Here is a 23,593-nt window from a genome sequence, read left to right on the forward strand (position 1 = left end):
TATTAGATGTTTGATATTAGATATTTGATATTAAATGTTTGATATTAGATGTTAGATATTAGATGTTTTGTATTAGATGTTTGATATTGGATGTTTTATATTAAATGTTTGATATTAGATGTTTGATATTAGATATTTGATATTAAATGTTTGATATTAGATGTTAGATATTAGATGTTTTGTATTAGATGTTTGATATTGGATGTTTTATATTAGATGTTGGATATTGCAGAGATGAAATGGTCACCTTTTTTGTTGTATTTGATGCATTTAAGGAATCTGAATAAACTAAATGTAGTTTCTTAGTTTAACCTTTTTTTCTGAAAGCTATGGAGGTATCAATCAGTGTTAGATATTATTGGACATGTACAGAACGTTGATACTACATTGTATTATAGAGAGTAAAACGTCAATATGTTGCCCCTTATTTTTATTTGCCACATATCATATTTCATTGTCCCTTTTTTCACATTTGCATAATAATTCATATATATACATTTATAGCTGTTGATATATTACTGAATCTGTTTTGTTCATGGTTGTATGCCCACACAGCTAATTAATATATAACCTCAAACAAAGATGGGGCTTTTTATTGTTACACTGGTGGCAGTATAATGAGGTTTAACTTTACAACATGTCATTTATTTGTACATTGTTACACTGGTGACAGTATAATGAGGTTTTACTTTACAACATGTCATTTATTTGTACATTGTTACACTGGTGGCAGTATAATGAGGTTTTACTTTACAACATGTCATTTATTTGTACATTGTTACACTGGTGGCAGTATAATGAGGTTTTACTTTACAACATGTCATTTATTTGTACATTGTTACACTGGTGGCAGTATAATGAGGTTTTACTTTACAACATGTCATTTATTTGTACATTGTTACACTGGTGGCAGTATAATGAGGTTTTACTTTACAACATGTCATTTATTTGTACATTGTTACACTGGTGGCAGTATAATGAGGTTTTACTTTACAACATGTCATTTATTTGTACATTGTTACACTGGTGGCAGTATAATGAGGTTTTACTTTACAACATGTCATTTATTTGTACATTGTTACACTGGTGGCAGTATAATGAGGTTTTACTTTACAACATGTCATTTATTTGTACATTGTTACACTGGTGGCAGTATAATGAGGTTTTACTTTACAACATGTCATTTATTTGTACATTGTTACACTGGTGGCAGTATAATGAGGTTTTACTTTACAACATGTCATTTATTTGTACATTGTTACACTGGTGGCAGTATAATGAGGTTTTACTTTACAACATGTCATTTATTTGTACATTGTTACACTGGTGGCAGTATAATGAGGTTTTACTTTACAACATGTCATTTATTTGTACATTGTTACACTGGTGGCAGTATAATGAGGTTTTACTTTACAACATGTCATTTATTTGTACATTGTTACACTGGTGGCAGTATAATGAGGTTTTACTTTACAACATGTCATTTATTTGTACATTGTTACACTGGTGGCAGTATAATGAGGTTTTACTTTACAACATGTCATTTATTTGTACATTGTTACACTGGTGGCAGTATAATGAGGTTTTACTTTACAACATGTCATTTATTTGTACATTGTTACACTGGTGGCAGTATAATGAGGTTTTACTTTACAACATGTCATTTATTTGTACATTGTTACACTGGTGGCAGTATAATGAGGTTTTACTTTACAACATGTCATTTATTTGTACATTGTTACACTGGTGGCAGTATAATGAGGTTTTACTTTACAACATGTCATTTATTTGTACATTGTTACACTGGTGGCAGTATAATGAGGTTTTACTTTACAACATGTCATTTATTTGTACATTGTTACACTGGTGGCAGTATAATGAGGTTTTACTTTACAACATGTCATTTATTTGTACATTGTTACACTGGTGGCAGTATAATGAGGTTTTACTTTACAACATGTCATTTATTTGTACATTGTTACACTGGTGGCAGTATAATGAGGTTTTACTTTACAACATGTCATTTATTTGTACATTGTTACACTGGTGACAGTATAATGAGGGTTTACTTTACAACATGTCATTTATTTGTACATTGTTACACTGGTGGCAGTATAATGAGGTTTTACTTTACAACATGTCATTTATTTGTACATTGAAATAACTTACCTCAGGTTGAACTAGTTATTTATTTCAATCCAACAGGCCATAAAGCCGAAGTTAGCTATGTTTTATCACAATCATTCTTTCATTTTGATATTGTTGACACTTTTTTTGTTTTCTATACAGCTTACAAATGTTGTATTGTAGACCCTGATATTGTTAATGTGTAATTCATCAATAAAGAATTTCATGATCTTAAAGTTTGTTGATATTTACCGCACACAAATAGCAACATTCCTCATCAGTTGATTTAATTACTCTTTACTGAAACAAAACTACATGTGAATGATAAAACATATGTAGCATTAGAAGTGTACTATAATATAGGTAATCGTGTGAGACAGCATGTTACTGTGATGTACTCCTGAAGGACTATAGGGCCTGTATCACTCACCTGGATTTCAAGCAATCGTTGCAAATTATTCTGATTGAGATTATTGCAAAGAAGATCCCAGCTAGGGATAAGGCTTGACCCTGGGCTCAATCCTGGTGGTATTTTTAGCTCACCTGCCCGAAGTGCAAGTGAGCTTATGCCATGGTGCGTCGTCCGGCCGGCGTGCTGGGATGAAGGGCTACCAAGTTTGTTAAAATGAATGACCTTGACCAACTTTCAAGGTCACAAGGGTCAAATGTCGTAAAGTCTTCAAACGACTTCTTCTCAATAACCAAAAGGACCAGGGTACTGATATTGGGCTTGTAGCATGCTGGGATGAAGGACTACCAAGTTGTTAAAATGAATGACCTTAACCAACTTTCAAGGTCACAGGAGTCAAATGTCGTAAAATCTTCAAAACACTTCTCAATACCAAAAGGCCCAGGGAACTGATATTGGGCCTGTAGCATGCTGGGATGAAGGACTATGTTCAAATGAATGACCTTGACCCACTTTCAAGGTCACAGGGGTCAAATATGTTAAATTCTTCAAACGACTTCTTTTCAATAACCGAAAGGCCCAATGTACTGATATTGGGCCTATAGCATGATGGGATGAAGGGCTTCAAAGTTTGTTCAAATGAATTACCTTGACCCAGTTTCAAGGTCACTTGGGTGAGATGTCTTAAAATCTTCAAACAACTTCTTCTAAATAACCAAATCGCCCAGGGTACTGATATTGGGCCTATAGCATGATGAGATGAAGGGCTTCAAAGTGTGTTCAAATGAATTACCTTGACCCAGTTTCAAGGTCACTTGGGTGAGATGTCTTAAAATCTTCAAACAGCTTCTTCTCAATAACCAAAAGGCCCAGGGTACTTATATTGGGCCTGTATTTCAACCTAATGTTCTTGTTCGACATTCAAGGTCACAGGCGTCATATGTTTAAATCTTAGTAGGTTCTTATGAATCAAACACTGATATTCTGCCTGTAGCTGTTACTTTTAGTCCACTTTTACGATTACAAGTGTGAGATTAATACCAGGTGAGCGATGCAGGCCCATTGGGCCTCTTGTATCTAAATCTTCATGCTACACCATTTCATATATTGTTTATAGAGAGGGGATCTCAACTATTTCCATATTGTGTTATAACCCAGAGACCAAGCCCCTGTGTGGAGCCTGGCCCTGTGGTCAGTCTTGGTAGCATATGTGTATCCAAATTTTCGTGCTTAGCAATGAAATATTTATTGTTATACGGTTGGGATTTCAACAGTTTCCAAGATGTGACCAAGGGTTTAAGTCTATAATGGCGAGGCCTGTCCCTGGAATATACAAGTAGCATATGTGAATTACTCTCTATATAATATAATCAGAAATTGTATGTATGGTTATAGGGAGAAGATTTCCACTACTTCACAATTGTTAAGTTATAACCTCTTATTGCCCCAGCTCCTCAGTTTGCATAGAAGATAAGACCCTCCAAAACTTCAAACCAAATATGCTCAATACCCATCTTTTAGTTCCAGAGAAATCACTTGAAGCAAAATAACCTCCATCATTTTTGGCTCTGCCCCATAATTTCCATCATGGAACCCTATCCAGCTTGCCAATTTCAAACCTCCTGTCCGTGCTGCTATCAAAATACTGTTGATATCAGGTGCCTGATACTGCTAGAAAGTGAAACGAATGTTAAAGCAATGAGCCAGTCTTTTGGGAATCTCAACACCTTAGCTTCATCCCTGCATGGTGCAGTAGAAGTATCATGGCTTTAGCCTTTTAGTTAAATATTTTTAACAAATGACACCCTTGGTATCTTACAAGTAGATCTAACTCCTACTTTTGAATAAACTGGATATTTGTTTATTTCATCATACTATTGACAAAATATAATCCCCTAGACCTCTTTGGTTATTCAGAAGAGGTTATTAAAGGTTTTATGACATGTGACCCCTGCAAACTTGAAAGTATGCAAGGTCATTAATTTGAACCAACTTGAAATTGGGTCAAGGTAATTTATTTGAATGAACTTCATACCAATAAACTTTCATCCCAGTGTGTATCATTTACCTACACCTCATGGTTTTTTTAATTCATTAAAAAAAGGTTTGACAGATGGATGTGGTGTCTTGACAAGCTCCCGTGTATACATATCCCATGGCAGGTGAGCTTATAGGTACAAAAAACTCCATTGGTATGCATCGCTCACATGTTTCAAAGTTGTTGGTCAACTTAGATTTTTCTTTAAAACAAATTTGTTGGCAACAAAGCAATCGATCACTACTGGTTTAAATATTTAAACACATACACCCCAAGTTACATAAAAAGAAGATGAAGTTCATTCAGTTGAGTTGATTTGATCGCACTTTATTCTGAGAGTTTCATTCTTAAGGTGATCATAAAATTGATAACCGTTCATCACACCATGCAAGTGGTAAAATATCAACCTTGAACCTTTTGATTATTTACAAGAAGGAACTTAAAGGTCGCAACATATTTGACCCCAATGACCTTGGAACTTGGTCAAGGTTATTGATTTTAACAAACTTGAGAGGCCTTCATAACAACATGCTACGTATAATCTAAATAGCATTACCCTAACTTCGCTATATTTAAAAGAGAAAATTTATAAAACATATTTGACCCCTGTGATCTGAAAGCGGGTCAAGGTTATTGATTTGAATAAAGGAAATAAAGTCCTACAACATAGCATGCTATCAGCAATATATATTATACTCTATTGGTCATTTGGACGATTTAAGAATAACTTTTTGATATGTCACCCTAGTAAAATACTAGCAGCGTACTACCGAGAGGGAGAATTTTTCTTTAGCTCATTCGGTAGAGACTAGTAAGCCAGAGGTTCCAGGTTCGACTCCTAGCGGAGGCATTGAAAACATAATGACCTCTATTAGACCCCTGCCAGTTTGAAACGGTCAAATAATTTATTTGAACGAACTTTATAGCCCTACAAGTTATAACTTAAGGTTTATTTTTCAATACAGGATCTGTACTATCCTTAAACCATGACTTACACACGTTTTTAATACATAAACATACCATTGATGGACACTCACTGTCACTCTCTCTCCCTTTCCTATATTAATTGATATAAATAGCTACAGTCTCTTCACATCTGGGTCTACAAGCCCAATAATCCAGTTCAAAGGTACACGTAGTTGACTATCAGCGAACACAGCGTCTCTGTATAAGTTTCAACATAGGGTTCCACGAACCTGGCCATTCACCGAAATACAGAAATATAACTGCCGTGTACCAAAGCACAGATCTCCTCTAGTGCCAAAGTTACAATGACATCACTACATTGTAACCACTCCCCTTATAGTCGGCTTACAGATCCTTCATGTCTGCCTGTGCAATCACAACTTCAAACAGCTGACCTTGACCCTGGTAACTCGATGTGAGGATTGACCGGTCCTGGTGCTGCCTTGCTGAAGATTTGGTGTAACCGTTGCTGCCGTACCAATTGAGTCCCTGTTGCTTGCCCATTATGTGAAGATATGAAAATAAACGAATTCAAATATTTAAGGTTAAAAGATGATGTAGTCACCTTAAATTGCAACCCCTGATAAGTTATGTTCAAAGACCTCAATTCAAAATCGGAACTTATACATGTTAGTTGTATATATTTAACTTGTACATTGGTTATACAAAAAAATACATAGCCAGGTTAACGTAGTCAACAATACGGCATTAATGCTGATGTCTTCATAAAAAATAGCTCACTGGACTTGTTACGTGTCGATCTCTTTTGCGATCCAACTGAGTGCTGAGAAATGACCAATAAATTAACGTTTACATTTTATATTTATATACCTAGGTAATGAGGAGCTATATTTCTCTTCTACTAGCTGTTGAGAGGAATTCCGACCTCAAACAAAGATAGATGTTGCCATGCAAAACCACTAAAATCATAGTAAAATCCCCTGGTAATACATTTAGCGGTTTATAAATACGAAAACAAAGGCTAATTATATAAGTAACCTTGATCGATAAATGAACTTTACATGATGTGCCATTTGATAACATTCTGTGGTGTTATGAATGCGCTAGACATGTGATAAACATTGAATCTAAAAAGTACAATTATGTTTATAACAAGTCAAGATCTTTTATAAAAACATTGAATGTTAAGAAAGGACATTTTATATGAAGTTTAAGTAGTATTTATGGTCAAATGTCTATGGTTTTACACATATATATCGGTAAAATATGTTACGCGGACGTTTTACTATGATTTTTGTACATTCCCATAGTAACAATCACCTTCTTGTGAGGCCGGTATGCCTCTCCACACATAGTTAAAGATAAATAAAGCCCCGCATATGACCTAGGTATATAAATGATCTTCAAATAACATGTCATTTCTTAACATTCAGTTGGGTCGCTGAAGACATTGACACGTTATTAATCTGGTGAGCAACTGTTTTCATTACATCAGCCTTAATGCCGTATTTTGACTTCGTTAACCTGGTTATGTACCTTTTTCATAGCTCATGTACACCTTCGATATCTTTAAATTGCATATATATATTCCGATTTTAGATACGGGTACTTGAATATAACTTGCCAGGGGGGTGAAATTTAGGGTGACTAATAATCTTTAAGGAGGCTTGTTGAACCTTAATAAACACTCACACTTCCATACACTGCATTAAAGATGTCATTAACTTCTAATTTTACTATCTATTCATAATTTATTGCTTATATTTACAATAAACGTTAACATATAATAATAAACATATCATATGCTACGATGCGTGTCCAAATTCAACATAAATGACTGATTTACCACTTATTACAACTATCACGCGCCATACGCCGTTTACAGGCTTCCGTAATGTTTTTTTACCAGCGCGCACCCACACAAGTGTACACAAATTCTACCCGAACAAAACTTCTTCTTCCAGTAATTGCCTCCATCAACAGGTTGATGCTTCTGAAATGTGTGTGACAGGTCTGGCACAGTTAAATAAGTTTGTAGGTTAAAAACAGGATAAAAGAAGCTTAACGGATCTAGTATTGGTGTTTTTGGCAAGTCGTCTTGGTGGTAGCAGTCTGTTTTCTTTACTGATGGCAACCATACTTCAGTCTATCGTGTATATCATCACTAATCTAGCTTCCTTCCTCTTTTCTTGTAATGGTTTTCACCTGGGCATATGAAGCATATCAGAGACGCTGGACGTGTTCCGATAACGCGTCGTGACATACCTCGCGGCTCTTCTCTGGATGTGTTCGATGCTGTTGATGTTGTGCTGGGTGTGCGGGTCCCATATGCATACGGAGGATACATATTCCAGCAATGGTCTAACCAGGCCGGTGTATGCTAGTGTCTTGATCTGGTCGGATGTACTCTTCAGATTTCTCCGTAGAAAACCCATGGTTCTGATCGCCTTCACTGTAACATTCTTAATGTGGGTGTCCAATTTAAGGTTGTTGGATACGGTGACACCTAGGTAGGGGGCTAGCCGTGTTGACCTCCTTCAGATAGTGGCCCTGTAAGTGATAGTTTGTCTTGATTGGATTTCTCTTGTTGGTGAGTCTAAGGATGTTACAGTTGTCAGGATGGAATATCATACACCATAACCGTTCCCATATGGTCAGCTTGTCGAGGTCCTCCTGTAGGGTCTTACCACTGTCCTCTGGTGTAATGCTGAGATAGGCTATGGTGTCATCCGCGAAGAGTTTAATGGTGGACTTCAATGGCTCATGCAGGTCGTTGATGTAATAGATAAAGAGACTCGGGCCTAGGACCGAGCCCTGGGGGACCCTGCAGTCGACATCCACCGGGGTGGAACTCTCACCTTCCACGACCAGCCAATCAGTTCTCGATCGAGGAGTTGATTTTTTCCATGTATCCCTTATTTACTAAGTTTGTGGATGATGAGACAGTCGTTGACCTTGTCGAAGGCTTTTGCAAAGTCCATGATTAGTATTTCAGTCTGCTGGCCTGCTTGAAGGTTGTTGGTGATGTCATCCACAAAGTTAATGAGTTGGGTCTCGCATGATCTGCCCTTTCTGAAGCCATGTTGTCTATCATAAAACATGTTGTTTCCTTCTCCGTGAGTCATGATGGTAGAGGTCAAGATGTGCTTCATAATTTTGTAGCAGACAGAGGTGAGGGATCCGGAAATTGGCTTGTATAGTTTGATGCACCGTACTATATGTATGTCCCTTCTTGAAGGTGGGGGTTACATGAGCAGTGCGCCAGTCTTCCGGTATCACACCTGTTACTAGGGATTTCCGAAATAGTAGGTGGAGCAGTGGGGCAGTGCTTGCGTCTGTTTCCCTGATTACTCGTGGCGATATATCTGGTTGTGTTGCCTGAGGTTCCGGAGCAGCTTGTCAATCCCGCTGATGGTGATCTCAGTGTCCTAGATGCTCGTCCAGATTTTATGAATTCTTCCTCAGTGAAGATGGTCATTTCAAAGAAGGCGGACTTGATATGTTTATTAAGAAAGTTAGTCTTATCTACTGGAACGGGGTACAGGTTGCCATCATTCTTCAGTGACGATACACCAAACTTGTCCTTCCGCTTATGTTTAATAAAGGTCCAGAACTTCCTTCGCCCACCGGAGAAGCTATCTTCTTCGTTGGGGTGACGATGTTCTCTATATAGCTTCAGTATGCCCGTCTCTGTGTCTTCTGGATCTCACTCTTCAGCATCTTGTAAGATTGCACTTGGCTGGGATCTTTCGTCTTTTTCATCCTCTTGTACAGCCTGCCTTGTCATCTGATCTTCTGTTTCAGGTCTGTGTCGATCCACGGGTTTCTGTTTTTGCACTTTGCCTGTATGTGTGGAATGTGGTTCGTCACTCCTTTGTTGATTCCCTGTTTGCAGACTATCCACATGTCGTTGGTAGTAATTGTGGTGGTGTTGTACATGTCTTCAAATATATGGAGGAGTGTATATAGATCCTTTTTAAATCTGTTCCAATCTGCTCTTCCGTAGAGTGGTATCTTGCGTTGACGCTGCTTTATAGTGGTTGGGCTGATGTCAAGTTCGGCAAACACCATGTCGTGGTCAGAGATGCCAGGCAGGATATCAACACGCTTGGCGATACTGGGTACGTTGGTAATGAGAAGGTTTAGAGTGTTCGTCAAAGCATGCTACTGTCCGTATAATATGTCTCTAGCCTATTAATTCGTTACATTGTGAAAGAAGTTGTTGTTTATGTGTTCCAATGTATATGAACCGTGACCTTGAAAGTGTACGTCAAGTGCATTCATCTGAGCACATAAAATAGCCCTTCATCACAACATGCTAGCCTACTCTCAAAATACTATCATTCTAGAAAGCATTGGGCGTATTCTGGGGAGGTTTAGTTTAAGGATACATACATGTACATCAAAGGGATTTGGTACAAGTTTCTTGGGGGAGGTAGGCACCATTGGGGGATGACCGACCCTTGGGTAAACTGTGATACGTAATATTGTTGTTCTATAATACAGGCAAATTATAAAACAATATACACTGGTGTAGCTTGAATACGCAGACCATTTTATGTTTCATACGCGTTCATATTGACGTATTTTAAATCCTTTCCGGGAGGGGATATTTGTGCAAGTCTGTTCTGCTGAGACTCCTAGAGGATATGCGTTAGGCTTTGATGTTATGGACGTATCCAAGGTATTTGATCGCATCCCTCATTCACTGGGAAAGCTGCAATCGTAATGTCAGTAGCTACCTCAGTAACAGGCAGCAGCGGGTCAGGCTCGGCCCCTGGTCAGCGACTGGGAGTGTCTCAGGAAGAGGGTCCAACAAGGTTCAATAGTAGAACCTCTAATTTTTCATATTATTTTAAATGACATTTTTACCATTTTAAATCTGGTTCTTTTGTATACAATTACGCAGATGACAACACCCTGTCTTATATAAGTGATAGTGCCCTCTAACCCCAAAGAAGTTTTAGAAAAGGAAAGCAAACTTTTAGTTAAATGGTTTTTAAATATTTAGAAAGGCCTTCAAACAACTGTGTGTGCTTAAAAGTATCGGAAATAACCTTATAAAAAAGGCAAAGTCACTATCTTCAAATCAGTTAACTGTTGTCCTCTATCTTGGCATTTTTGCAATCAAAGCAATATTAGGAAGATGGAAAAAAATCAAGAGGAGAGACCTGCATTTTATAGAAATTTTACTATCCAAGTTAACGATCTTTTAATCAGAAATAAGTTACAATTTTTACATGTCTGCAGGCTCAAGACAATGGCTAGGGAAGTTTACAAAATGTTAAATAATAGGCCATACATAATATTGCAACTGAATTTTGAAGAGATCTTATTGTTAAAAATCAAGTTTATACAATTTGATTGAAGATACCTAAGGTAAATACCACTACTTTTGGTAAGAAGTCTTTTCGCTTTGAAGCTGCCCAGGTGTGGAACATTTTACGTGATGAGATACGTCAAAACTACAGCGTGTTTTGTAGACTGTTGCAACCTGGGATGATGAACTCGGCAAATGCTCTATATATGTTCCTGGATACATTTTAGTTTTTCTGTCGTTCTTCTAACCGGTCATCTTAGGACCGACTGAAGCATACGTGTTTAAATTTTGTTTTTGCATGTTAAAATTGCTGTTTACAACCCTGTGACATATTTCATGACTTAAAAGTATTTGGTTAATTGTCATAGATTTTATTGTACTTATCAGTGTCGAACTGCTATTTTTGTCACGGAAGATTGCTTTTTTAATTTTTAATTTGCGGTCTTACTTTATGTCCATTTAAAAGAAACGCTTGCATGATTATTTTGTGATTTAACCCCCTAGCTATGCTGTGATAATAATTAAATCTAATGATGTTTTCCTTATTTGCTTTGGTAGTGTAGGTAAGTATTGGCACAACCGCCTCCGTCATTTAATGGCAAGCGCTCTTCCTCTTCGTCAGTCAGACGCATGTTATCAAGGTTAACAGACAAGCTTGTTAATGACATTGATGTACCGTTTAACGTTAAAAAACCAACCTCAACTTGCAGAGACTCAATGCTGTGACAATACACGCCATGACGGGTCAGACAACAAATAAACTGCTTTTCCAAGTGCAGTTTGCTTTTCTAGGAAAAATAGTGTTATCTTTACCATTATTTGGATTTATATTTTGTGTAATATGGTCTCTTCTAAATCATTTTGAGTCGTCGACAGCCACCCACTGCAGGGTAAGTGCCATGACAAAAGTGTTGTTTACATTAATAACAGCTATTAGTGCTTTGCAACACCCTGATATAATGTACTTTGTCGTGCTATTAGATCTACACGTTGTAGGTTACTTCCGATTTAACGAGGCAGTTGTCGTTAAATGTTCTGGTCCGCCTTACGGAACTGAACCAGTCGCAGCTGAAAAGCTTTGTCAACTTAAAAAGTCACTTTTGTTTATTTTGATTTGGTAGTGTTTTTACATATAATTCGCAAAAATGCGAAAAATTCATTGTTATTTAGTTGATGATTTTATTTTGATTGCCAATACATAAATGTTCAGTTTATGTTGTTTATGATTTGTAAATTATTATTCTAGATTAAAATGCCGTCAAGCTAGTGATCCTATTTTACGAGTGTTATGCTGTTATGCTATTTTCTTGTTGGAAGAAATAAGCAGAATAATAATAAAAATGTTACATCATGTTCAGTTAAATATATATATACAAGTAATGTAAAACAATTTCTAGTCACAGCTTACAGACTAACAAAATTTCTTATTTTGCTAAACATAACACGTTCAAGTATATATTAAAGTCACAAAGCTATTAAAGGTATTTTCAGCTGACTATAAAACAGATATATGATCTGGCATTTAAACATTTACTACTGAAAGATGTTTCTAGTATAACCATTAGTTAAAACATAAACACCGAACCAGTAATACTGTATGTCTCCAGAGTATAACGTCGTTTGAATTTCTAAAGAAAGTTTTAACTTGAATAAAAATATGGTTATTAACTTTATTATTGTGTACATGTATTTAAATTATGCTGATCAAATACAAATGTGAATTTAAGACAAAAAGAAAAATTCTGGATTTTTTTTCTGCATGGTCGATACATATATCAATAATGACTGTAATCAGGGAAGTACATATATCTATAATCACTGTAATCAGGGAAGTTTTCGTCGCAGTTTAACTATCATTTTTTTACCTTCCATAATGAGGGCATATATATCATGGCAGTACATAATATACTGGGTCTAGTAATCACATGTGAAGGTCGAAATTAACACGGGGCTGATATGGATTTTACCAGTGACAAAAGGTCCCATTCCAGATTAACATAACTAGTATTGGACTGTATTAAACATCTATCTATAAACATGGAACAATTAGTAATAGTCAAAGCAAACAAAGCACATACAAATGAAAATGGATGCACACATCAGCCACCACTTAATTTAACAGAAAGGACAAGTGATTGGGTCAGTCCCTACCAGCAGTACCCTTTTGCTATATGTAAAAGTCTTTCATTTTTCATTTTATTATGTAACTTAGTGGTACATCATAGCCATGACATTTATTGTCATATACAACACTATGTAGAACAGGTATGTGGGATGCAAGGGTACCTCAAAGTCCTGATCATGTGTAAAGGTAAACCTAGTTACTGGCATACATGTACAGATTGTATAGATTTCTGTAAATAGAAGATTTCGCCAATACATGTAACTCTTAATTTGGAGTAGGACTTATCTGTGTGCCGTCAGTCTGCTCAAGGTTATTTTTTTTTAATATTTAAAGTTAGGCTTTACACTATTCAGATATTAATGACTCTGTTTGTTGGGACTTATGATTGGGTATTTGGTAACACTGTTTTTGGTAATGTATAATTATTGACATAGCTTACAGCAAAGATGTTGATTTAGCAGTTAAAAGACATATGATACAATGATTGACCTTATACATAAAGAATATGTGATAATACTATTAAAGTACACTAACAAAGTCAAAGGGAATTACAATAAGGCATACCAGGCATTAGTGCCATTGTGCCTACTGGTAATATCATATTATTATAAGACCTATAGGCCTATGGTTATTTTATTGATTCGGGTATACAAAAGAGCTAGACTTAAACTGATGTTGATTTATTTATGGCTTTACAGTCTTTACTAAAGTCACAAAGTACATGTGGTGGATGTTATACATGAATAGGAATGCTAAATTCTTGTTACATGAGATTTTTTTATTAACTCATTCACTCTGAAGACACATTTGAATTCTTCCAATTCAAAAGTTGGAATAGTTCATTATGGAATTTTAGGGGTGAATGAGTTAAACAAGGATGTTTGGCTAGTTTCTGTTTATACTATATAGGTATACTAGAAATGAGCTCATTTTTGATTTACTGTAGCTAGTACCAAATTTTAAAGGTGCTATCACTTTTTGAATCAAAATTTTATTTTTTATTTTTATTTCAAGTCTCATATTTAAAACACTAAAACTTAAGCTATAGTTAGTGCTATTATTGCAACAGAAGTGAAGTATAATAGTAATCACATGTTCAAAAGCTAGTTATATATACCAGGTAATTTAATGACAAACAAATGTCACAGAGGTAATTTTATATTTTATGATTTAACATGTAAAGCAAGGTACAAACATAATCACAGACAGGTAGCTTTAGAAATTTAAATTTATAAAGCTAGATTTAGGTACTGAATACTTAATGTATGACAAGTATTCCTAAGTAAGGGTTTTAAAAGCACCATGACAGTGTGATATACATATATGCTAATAAGGCAAAAGGTAAAAATTGACAGGATATACACTCATATAGTGGTGAATTAAAATAGGGACATTGATGTCAGCTACCAATAAAGTTTAGCAGGGGAGAACTCCATTAAAGAGTCAAGAACCTCATAGCATAAATGTATTACAATCAAAGATGTGTGAAAACTTGGTGGTAAGGATCCTAAAGGGACAACTGACACTCCCTGGTATGTGCGATAGCGCATGAACAAACCTGTGTGTTACCTTCATCTTTCAAGTGACAAGGTGATAGACTAGCAGATTATTTATCTAGTGACAAGGTGATAGACTTGCAGATTGTTTATCTAGTGACAAGGTGATAGCCTTACAGATTATTTATCTAGTGACAAGGTGATAGACTTGCAGATTATTTATCTAGTGACAAGATGATAAACTTACAGATTATTTATCTAGTGACAAGGTGATAGACTTACAGATTGTTTATCTAGTGACAAGGTGATAGACTTACAGATTGTTTATTTTTTTATCTGAATTTGACAGGTGCAGTCACCTGTGTGTGTGTTATGTCCATCTGTTAAGATACGAGGTGGAAGACTCGGCTGGTGGCTTATTTAGCCCCCAAGGTTTGCTATAACCTTGAATGATGGCCACAGCTATCTCTTTTCAGTAGTGGCAATGGTTCATATAATATACACATTATCAATTTGAAAGTAACCAGAACTCCTCTAAATGCCTTCTGTTTCATGAGAAGTTTAGACAATTTAGATTTCCAAAGTTTTGGCTCCTATCACCATTGAGGAGACCTAGAAGGACGAAATAGCTATATGATGCAGGGAAATTAAATTTTGGTTTACTCTGTCTATTACCAAATTTTAAAGGTGCAATCAGTTGTGTGTGTATTACGCCTTCATCATCCACGGAAACAACCTAAGATTGGCATGCACCAGGGGAATTGGTGATGTCACCAGTTGTCCTCGTGATATTACATACATTTGTCTGAATTGTTCACAATATAAACACTATAGGCTTCAAGTTTATACATGTTAGCATAGTTATTACTGCACTGTAAAGTTAAATGTAAGGACGTCTTTCCTCTTGTTCTGTGCTGGTCAGATTTATCTGACAGTGCCAGTAAACTGTATAATAGGATTCGGCAGCTGCGCTATGCTTCATGTGTGCATGTATCTAAAATATCATAGGATCAATAAACATCAACGTACATCATCTACAAATGCCGGCTCATCAGGATTATAAAACTAATTAGTTTCTATTTCATACTTTGATGTTGGGGCTACTCTGTGATAAAATTGAGGTCAAGATGGCTATGAATAGTTTAATATTTGTGATACATTACTGTATGTTTGTTTTTGGAATCTGAACAAGTATTCTATAATATTTGTGATACATTACTGTATGTTTGTTTTTGGAATCTGAACAAGTTTACTAAGATTGAGTATAGTTTAAGCCCTTAATGCAGGAGCTTATCAGGGGAGCATTTCTTGGTTCAACAAACTTTTGATTTAGAGAGTTTACCCCTTTGGTAAAAAAGTTCTCTAAAAAACTTTTCCTACAGTTTTTGAAGCAAGTAGGGGTATAGGTCTGCCATCGAGACAGTTCTAGTTCATCTTCTTGGTAGTTGTTTTTCTATGACTATATATGACAATTTTTCCAACAACATTTCTTATTTTCGTATTGATAGATTCTATGGGTTTATTATTTATAGCAATTTTTATTTTCTGATTACAATTTTTTTTTCATCAGGTAGCTAATTACCTGCCCTCCATCTCGTCGGCTATAGGTGGGTACACCCCCCAGAGGTATGTGTGGAGGATATGTGTGGCTCTCCATTGCTCACCTCGACTGATGATTTCTGTCGCCTACTACAATTTCCATACACAAGTCCATGTGGGACAGAGGAACAGCCTATATCAGTCCCTGGCAGCTCTAACCAGTCTCCTCCACATCCTAGAAAATCTTTCTCTGGTCGGGCTGTCCTTTATCTCTTCATCTGAAAATCATGGTAAGACTTACTATAACAGTAAACTGACTGTTACTTCCAGATAAACAATAGTGTGACATGTCAAAATGCCCAGAATTACTTGAGATACTGGAGTAGGTATCATATCTCAAAGGAATCCCATCACGATTTTATTATACAGCTGGGATCCACTGGTATTTATCAATTTTTATCAAATGGGACAAACTGGGATTGGTAAAGGATGACTGGGATGTATTAAAGGGAGATCAAAAGAGCCAAACCCAGGGAAACCTTGGACATGGGCAATAGACTAGGAAAAGGAAGCACAAATTGTTTTTGACTTACAGAGATTTACCCAAATAATGTAAACAAATGAGGTGTTGGAAATAATGAATGATTGAATATCATTTCACATTATATTTATTATAAGACTTTTCATGATTGTTAATTTTACATGAGTTCAACAAAACATATATTTATTATCTTGATTAGGGGACTGAGATTAGCTATATATATATGAATATTAACAGGTGTTATATCTGTGTTTTACAGGTGTCCATGAGAAACTTTTTGTGACATTTATGGTAACTTCTCTGTTATACATGCTGTTATCATGCCTACTATTCCGGTGGGGACGCACTGCTAATGGGATAACAATGAGTGTAAATGTAAGTCAATGTATAACAAGTGTAAATAAAGGTCACACAGAGGTAGTGTAAGGTAAGTCACTGTGACCAGTGTAAATGTAGATCACACAAAGGTAATGTAAGGTAAGTCTCAGTGACCAGTGTAAATGTAGGTCACACAAAGGTAGTGAAAGGTAAGTCACAGTGACCAGTGTAAATGTAGGTCACACTCATGAAGCATAAGGTAAGTCACAGTGATCAGTGTAAATGTTGATCACACACAGGAGGTGTAAGGTAAGTCTCAGTGACAAGTGTAAATGTAGATCACACAAAGGTAGTGTAAGGTAAGTCACAGTGACCAGTGTAAATGTAGGTCACACACAAGAAACATAAGGTAAGTCACAGTGACAAGTGTAAATGTAGATCACACAAAGGTAGTGTAAGGTAAGTCACAGTGACCAGTGTAAATGTAAGTCACACACAGGAAGTGTAAGGTAAGTCTCAGTGACCAGTGTAAATGTTGATCACACAAAGGTTGTGTAAGGTAAGTCACAGTGATCAGTGTAAATGTAGGTCACACACAAGAAGTGTAAGGTTAGTCTCAGTGACCAGTGTAAATGTAGATCACACACAGGTAGTGTAAGGTAAGTCACAGTGACTAGTGTAAATGTAGGTCACACACAGGAAGCGTAAGGTAAGTCTCAGTGACCAGTGTAAATGTTGATCACACAAAGGTAGTGTAAGGTAAGTCACCGTGACCAGTGTAAATGTAGGTCACACACAAGAAGTGTAAGGTATGTCACAGTGACCAGTATAACTGTAGATCACACAAAGGCAGTGTACGGTAAGTCTCAGTGACCAGTGTAAATGTAGGTCACGCACAGGTAGTGTAAGGTAAGTCTCAGTGAACAGTGTAAATGTAGGTCACACACAGGTAGTGTAAGGTAAGTCACAGTGACCAGTGTAAATGTAGGTCACACACAAGAAGTGTAAGGTATGTCACAGTGACCAGTATAACTGTAGATCACACAAAGGTAGTGTAAGGTAAGTCTCAGTGACCAGTGTAAATGTAGGTCACACACAGGTAGTGTAAGGTAAATACAGGTTATTATTATACAAGTCAAAATATAAATACTACAATGGGAAACATCAGTCATCTCTAAACAGACTAATGATATGTCAAATTTAGAGGTGGTCACAGGTTTTACTGCACCTACCTTATGCTCACATTGTGTCTATTATGTTTAATTCATTGTTCATTGCTTGTTTTATAATATGACATGTCTGCCATGAATAATAAAGCAATTCCTTGTTAAGACAGACAAGTTGTAGGCACTGTAGGCCTATGTATGATTAATACTTTTTCATATAATTATGTATGCATAATTATGACATTTCGTATAATTATGTATGTATAATTATGACATTTTATATAATTATGTATGTATAATCATGACATTTTGTGTAATTATGTATGTTTAATTATGTATGCATAATTATGTATGTATAATTATGTATGCATAATTATGACATTTCGTATAATTATGTATGTATAATTATGACATTTCGTATAATTATGTATGTATAATTATGACATTTCGTATAATTATGACATTTCGTATAATTATGACATTTCGTATAATTATGACATTTCGTATAATTATGTATGTATAATCATGAAATTTCGTATAATTATGTATGTATAATTATGTATGCATAATTATGTATGTATAATTATGTATATATAATTATGTTCGTATAATTATGACATTTCGTATAATTATGTATGTATAATTATGTATGCATAATTATGTATGTATAATTATGACATTTCATATAATTATGTATGTATAATCATGAAATTTCGTATAATTATGTATGTATAATTATAATTATGTTCGTAAAATTATGACATTTCGTATAATTATGTATGTATAATTATGTATGTATAATTATGTTCGTATAATTATGACATTTCGTATAATTATGTTCGTATAATTATGACATTTCGTATAATTATGTATGTATAATTATGTATGTATAATTATGACATTTCGTATAATTATGTATGTATAATCATGTATGTATAATTATCTATGTATAATTATGACATTTCGTATAATTATGACATACAGGAGAAGACATCCTACAACTACAAAGTGGGCCTGTTTTTGTTCAACATCACATCATTCCTGATAGCGGTATATCTCTTCATCAGACACAATGCATACTGTGAACCAGGCGGTAAGTGAAATGAACCAGCTGTCTCCCTTCCAGTCTAGTACAAGTACCTGTTGTAGATGTTAACTTAGTTGTCTCCCTTGTCTGCCCAGTAGTGGTAGTGCATGTTCTTGTAGTTTTTTCTCCTCTGTTTGTGTAGTTCTAGAGGTAGATGCTTGTGAATGTACAGTTGCCTTTTCCTGTCTCACTAATATTAGTAGTAGATACTGGTACAATTGTCTCCCTTGTCTGTTACTAGTAGAAGATCAGCTTTCATAGAAGTCTATTCTGTGTGTCTTATACTAATAGTAAATATTTGTACAGTTGTCTCCATTGTCTATTACTAGTAGAGGATCAGCTTCCATAGAAGTCTATTCTGTGTATCTTATACTAATAGTAAATACTTGTACAGTTGTCTCCCTTGTCTGTCACTAGTAGAAGATCAGCTTTCATAGAAGTCTATTCTGTGTGTCTTATACTAATAGTAAATATTTGTACAGTTGTCTCCCTTGTCTATTACTAGTAGAAGATCAGCTTCCATAGAAGTCTATTCTGTGTGTCTTATACTAATAGTAAATACTTGTACAGTTGTCTCCCTTGTCTGTCACTAGTAGAAGATCAGCTTTCATAGAAGTCTATTCTGTGTGTCTTATACTTATAGTAAATACTTGTACAGTTGTCTCCCTTGTCTGTTACTAGTAGAAGATCAGCTTCCATAGAAGTCTATTCTGTGTGTCCTATACTAATAGTAAATATTTGTACAGTTGTCTCCCTTGTCTGTTACTAGTAGAAGATCAGCTTTCATAGAAGTCTATTCTGTGTGTCTAATACTAATAGTAAATACTTGTACAGTTGTCTCCCATGTCTGTTACTAGTAGAAGATCAGCTTTCATAGAAGTCTATTCTGTGTGTCCCATACTAATAGTAAATACTTGTACAGTTGTCTCCCTTGTTTGTTACTAGTAGAAGATCAGCTTCCATAGAAGTCTATTCTGTGTGTCTTATACTAATAGTAAATACTTGTACAGTTGTCTCCCTCGTTTGTTACTAGTAGAAGATCAGCTTCCATAGAAGTCTATTCTGTGTGTCTTATACTAATAGTAAATACTTGTACAGTTGTCTCCCTTGTCTGTTGAGTACAAGGTTTCCATAGTTTTCTCTCCCGAGTCCTGTTGCACAGATCTTACATAGTAGAGGCTTGCAAAGTTGTCATACCGTTAGTAGTAGATGTTTGCAAACAATTAATGTTACAGACAATAATAGAAAAACTAACTTCAGAGATGTAACTTTCTGTAGATATGCATGATCCCATTGGTTCATGGTGGCCCTTGCTCAGTTTTGAGATTGATAAAAAAGCCAACCACATTTCGTGATTTTACTGCTATTTCTCAGGAAATAGGAAAAATATTATTACAAAACAGGGTTTGAATGATCCCTTTACAGTCATTCTCACTTATGATAAGCCAATACATATGTATGGAGTAAAAGTGAAAATTGTATTCTACATTGCGAACATTTGGTTATCGTTTCTCAAAAGAGTAAGGTGTAAGATAATAAACCGAAAGGGTTCTGTTTACTATTAACCCAGTTTGAAAAATCAAGTGTCCATTCCCAATAGGTCATTGTCAGTTTAACAGATACGTGATACAGCTTCTTCAAATTGAAATGATTTTCTTCTTCAAAATTACCATAAGTGTGATTCCACTGTATCGGAATAACAGACCTTTCTGTAGTAAGCAACTCTTTTTTTCTGACAGGATATGAAAATCGGCTTTTGTTTCGAAAGAAAATCTTTCAAAATAAATGTGTTCAGGAACAATTTTATTTCATTTTTTGAACTTAAAAGTTTTGAACAGCTTTCATGAGTTTAGTTTTAGAAAAGTGATATTTTTAATGCATATCTACAAAACATTCCTTCTTCAGCAACACAACAAAGAATGTACATCACCTGTATATCAAATCTAAAGTCAATTATCAGTTGTAATGTATATGTTACCTTGTCAGCCAGAAGTACGAATTAAGTGTTACAGCATATTCGATTGAGATGATATCTTATTTGTACTCAACTTGATTAATTAGTAACAATTTGATCCATATTTGAGAAAAAGAAATCCTTATGGTATGTTGCATTATAGCAAGGATATATCGTTATATAACGTATCTGTCCACCCACTTTGAACACGTTATTTTACAACAAGCTTTTATCATGAAAACAACTTTGTGTAAGTTTTAAGGAAATCAAACAACAAGGCGAAGTCATCTTATACTACCAAAAGCATAGGATAGTGTATATGTCACTTTTTTCCAATCATTACTCCCATTCAAAAGTGATGACTTTTTAATCAAGAAAGTTGAAAGAATCTTTTATCAAGTTCCTTTTAAATCCTTTGCTGACTTTTTTTTTAAAAGTATGAACCCAACATTTTACTTTATTTTTTTTCGTTTTGCAGGAATTGAGGGCCATTTAGCTTTTTGCGCTCATGATATAAGCATTTTTGTTTCATTTCTGCCTTAGAATTCGTCATACTTAGACATGAAGGGAAAATAATTTAAAAAAAAAGGGTAACAAAGGCCTTCAGTGATTCAGTAATATGTGCACACAATTTGATTTTGACATGTCCGTAGGTATTGAAATGTTTTCAGCGTTTTAGGTTACTCATTTCAGTCCTTAACCAGATATTTTACCATTTCTAACAGATACCTCACACATTATAATGAACAACTGTTACACTCATGCTTCTTAACATTATCACTAAAACAAACGTTAAATCAATTTAAACCTTTTCTCAAATGTTGTTCAACAATTTCATACTTCAGTTTTATTGTGTAAGCTATAAAATATTTCCCACAGCAATGGTTACAATTTTATTAGACAAATACAGGTCACGTATCTGTTGAAATTTTAATGAAAAAAACCCATGAATACCAAGATTCATACGGGATACTTGATCTATTGTTACGGAATTAATGTTGATTGGTTTATATGTAATATAAGATGACTTGAGTCAATATACTAATAAACTTGAATTCACCAATAATATATGCCTGTATAATGAGTGTTTGTTTTAGTGACGTATCTGGCAAGACATTTTGCAACAGTTGTCATAGTTTAGCTTAAATTATTGAAATTTAACTAACTACATTTTGTTTAGACATAAGTAAACTTAAACTATGAAGGAGGACACATGAATTTTAACTGAACTGAAGAAAACATTGCAAAGCATTTGGGTTCAGAATAAGTGATGCGACAACGATGATTCGAGTATATGTTCATGCACACTTTATGAAAATTTGCCGTAGTTTTTCATTAAAAAACTTTTGTGTTTTTGAAAAATATATCAATGTTAAATCAGTCAACTATTGTTTTGACGTATAGGCTATATTATAGGTGGTCGAAGGATCATACGACATGATTTTTCGATTAATAGCGCATGATAAGTGAGAATGTCACTGGTTGTCCTTGCTTCAGATTTGAGTGAATCGTAAAAACAAATTGACCACCAGCTGGCTGTTTTTATTTGTAAGGATATTGCATACAAAGTTACATACTGCTACTTTTCAGAAAGTATTAACAGAATTATAATAAAACTTGTTCTGATTTGCATGATCCATTCTAACTTTTGTATGCCTCAATTCGAGAATGGAACAAAAAGATGGTTGCACACGTTTTCTTTCTCCCTGAAAAACCAGAATTAAGACAGCAGCACGCCGTTTGGTTAAAGCTTGCTACTAATTCTTTTTACATTTTGTTGGTTGATGGAAACTAATAATAATTGGCTTTTTTTTCTTTGTATTAAGATGTAATCTAACTCAGAAAGTAAATGTTGTATATTGAGATTCTGATTGAAATACAGTTGTCAATTAACTAATCTGACACTCTTCATATACTTAACAGGAAGTAGAAGGGCAGTAAATTGAGATATGTTTTTGTTGATTAAAAACTTTAATTTTTTCGAAATTTATAACAAATTAGACTTTGGTGTCTAACAGCATACAGTGTGTAAAAATAACATTTGATAACCTTAATAAACCCGCTGACTTGGAAAAAATGATGCTTCATCAGTTATGATTAAAGCATATACATTATGTAAAAACCATTGAAAAAGTAGGTTCATACCCATCCCTACCTCAATACGTTATGTAAAAAACCATTGAAATAATAGGTTCAGCCCCATCCCTACCTCAATACATTATGTAAAAACATTGAAATGATAGGTTCAGCCCCATCCCTACCTCAATACATTATGTAAAAACCATTGAAAAAGTAGTTTCAGCCCAAACCCTGCCTAAATACATTATGTAAAAAACATTGAAAAAGTAGATTCATACCCATCCCTACCTCAATACATTATGTAAAAAACATTGAAAAAGTAGGTTCATACCCCTCCCTACCTCAATACATTATGTAAAAGCCACTGAAAAAGTAGATTCATACCCATCCCTACCTCAATACATTATGTAAAAACCATTGAAAAAGTAGGTTCAGCCCAAACCCTGCCTCAATACATTATGTAAAAA

The 23,593-nt window shown here is 35.0% G+C and overlaps 1 protein-coding gene across 2 annotated transcripts in view; it reads left to right on the plus strand.

Moving 5' to 3' along the window:
* The first annotated feature begins 11,503 nt into the window (after positions 1-11,503).
* The window catches only part of LOC110464745 (post-GPI attachment to proteins factor 2-like), a 25,127-nt gene continuing 13,037 nt past the window's right edge, over positions 11,504-23,593 (plus strand). For both annotated transcript variants that reach the window (XM_021520116.1, XM_021520115.1), the window contains exons 1-4: positions 11,504-11,711; positions 16,013-16,271; positions 16,782-16,897; positions 18,991-19,099. In XM_021520116.1, the coding sequence (XP_021375791.1) occupies positions 11,559-11,711; positions 16,013-16,271; positions 16,782-16,897; positions 18,991-19,099 (637 nt within the window). In that variant the 5' untranslated portion in view covers positions 11,504-11,558. The remainder of the gene's footprint in view (positions 11,712-16,012; positions 16,272-16,781; positions 16,898-18,990; positions 19,100-23,593) is intronic.

Source organism: Mizuhopecten yessoensis, unplaced genomic scaffold (assembly GCF_002113885.1).
Source record: "Mizuhopecten yessoensis strain PY_sf001 unplaced genomic scaffold, ASM211388v2 scaffold11029, whole genome shotgun sequence".
Lineage (NCBI taxonomy): Eukaryota > Metazoa > Mollusca > Bivalvia > Pectinida > Pectinidae > Mizuhopecten > Mizuhopecten yessoensis.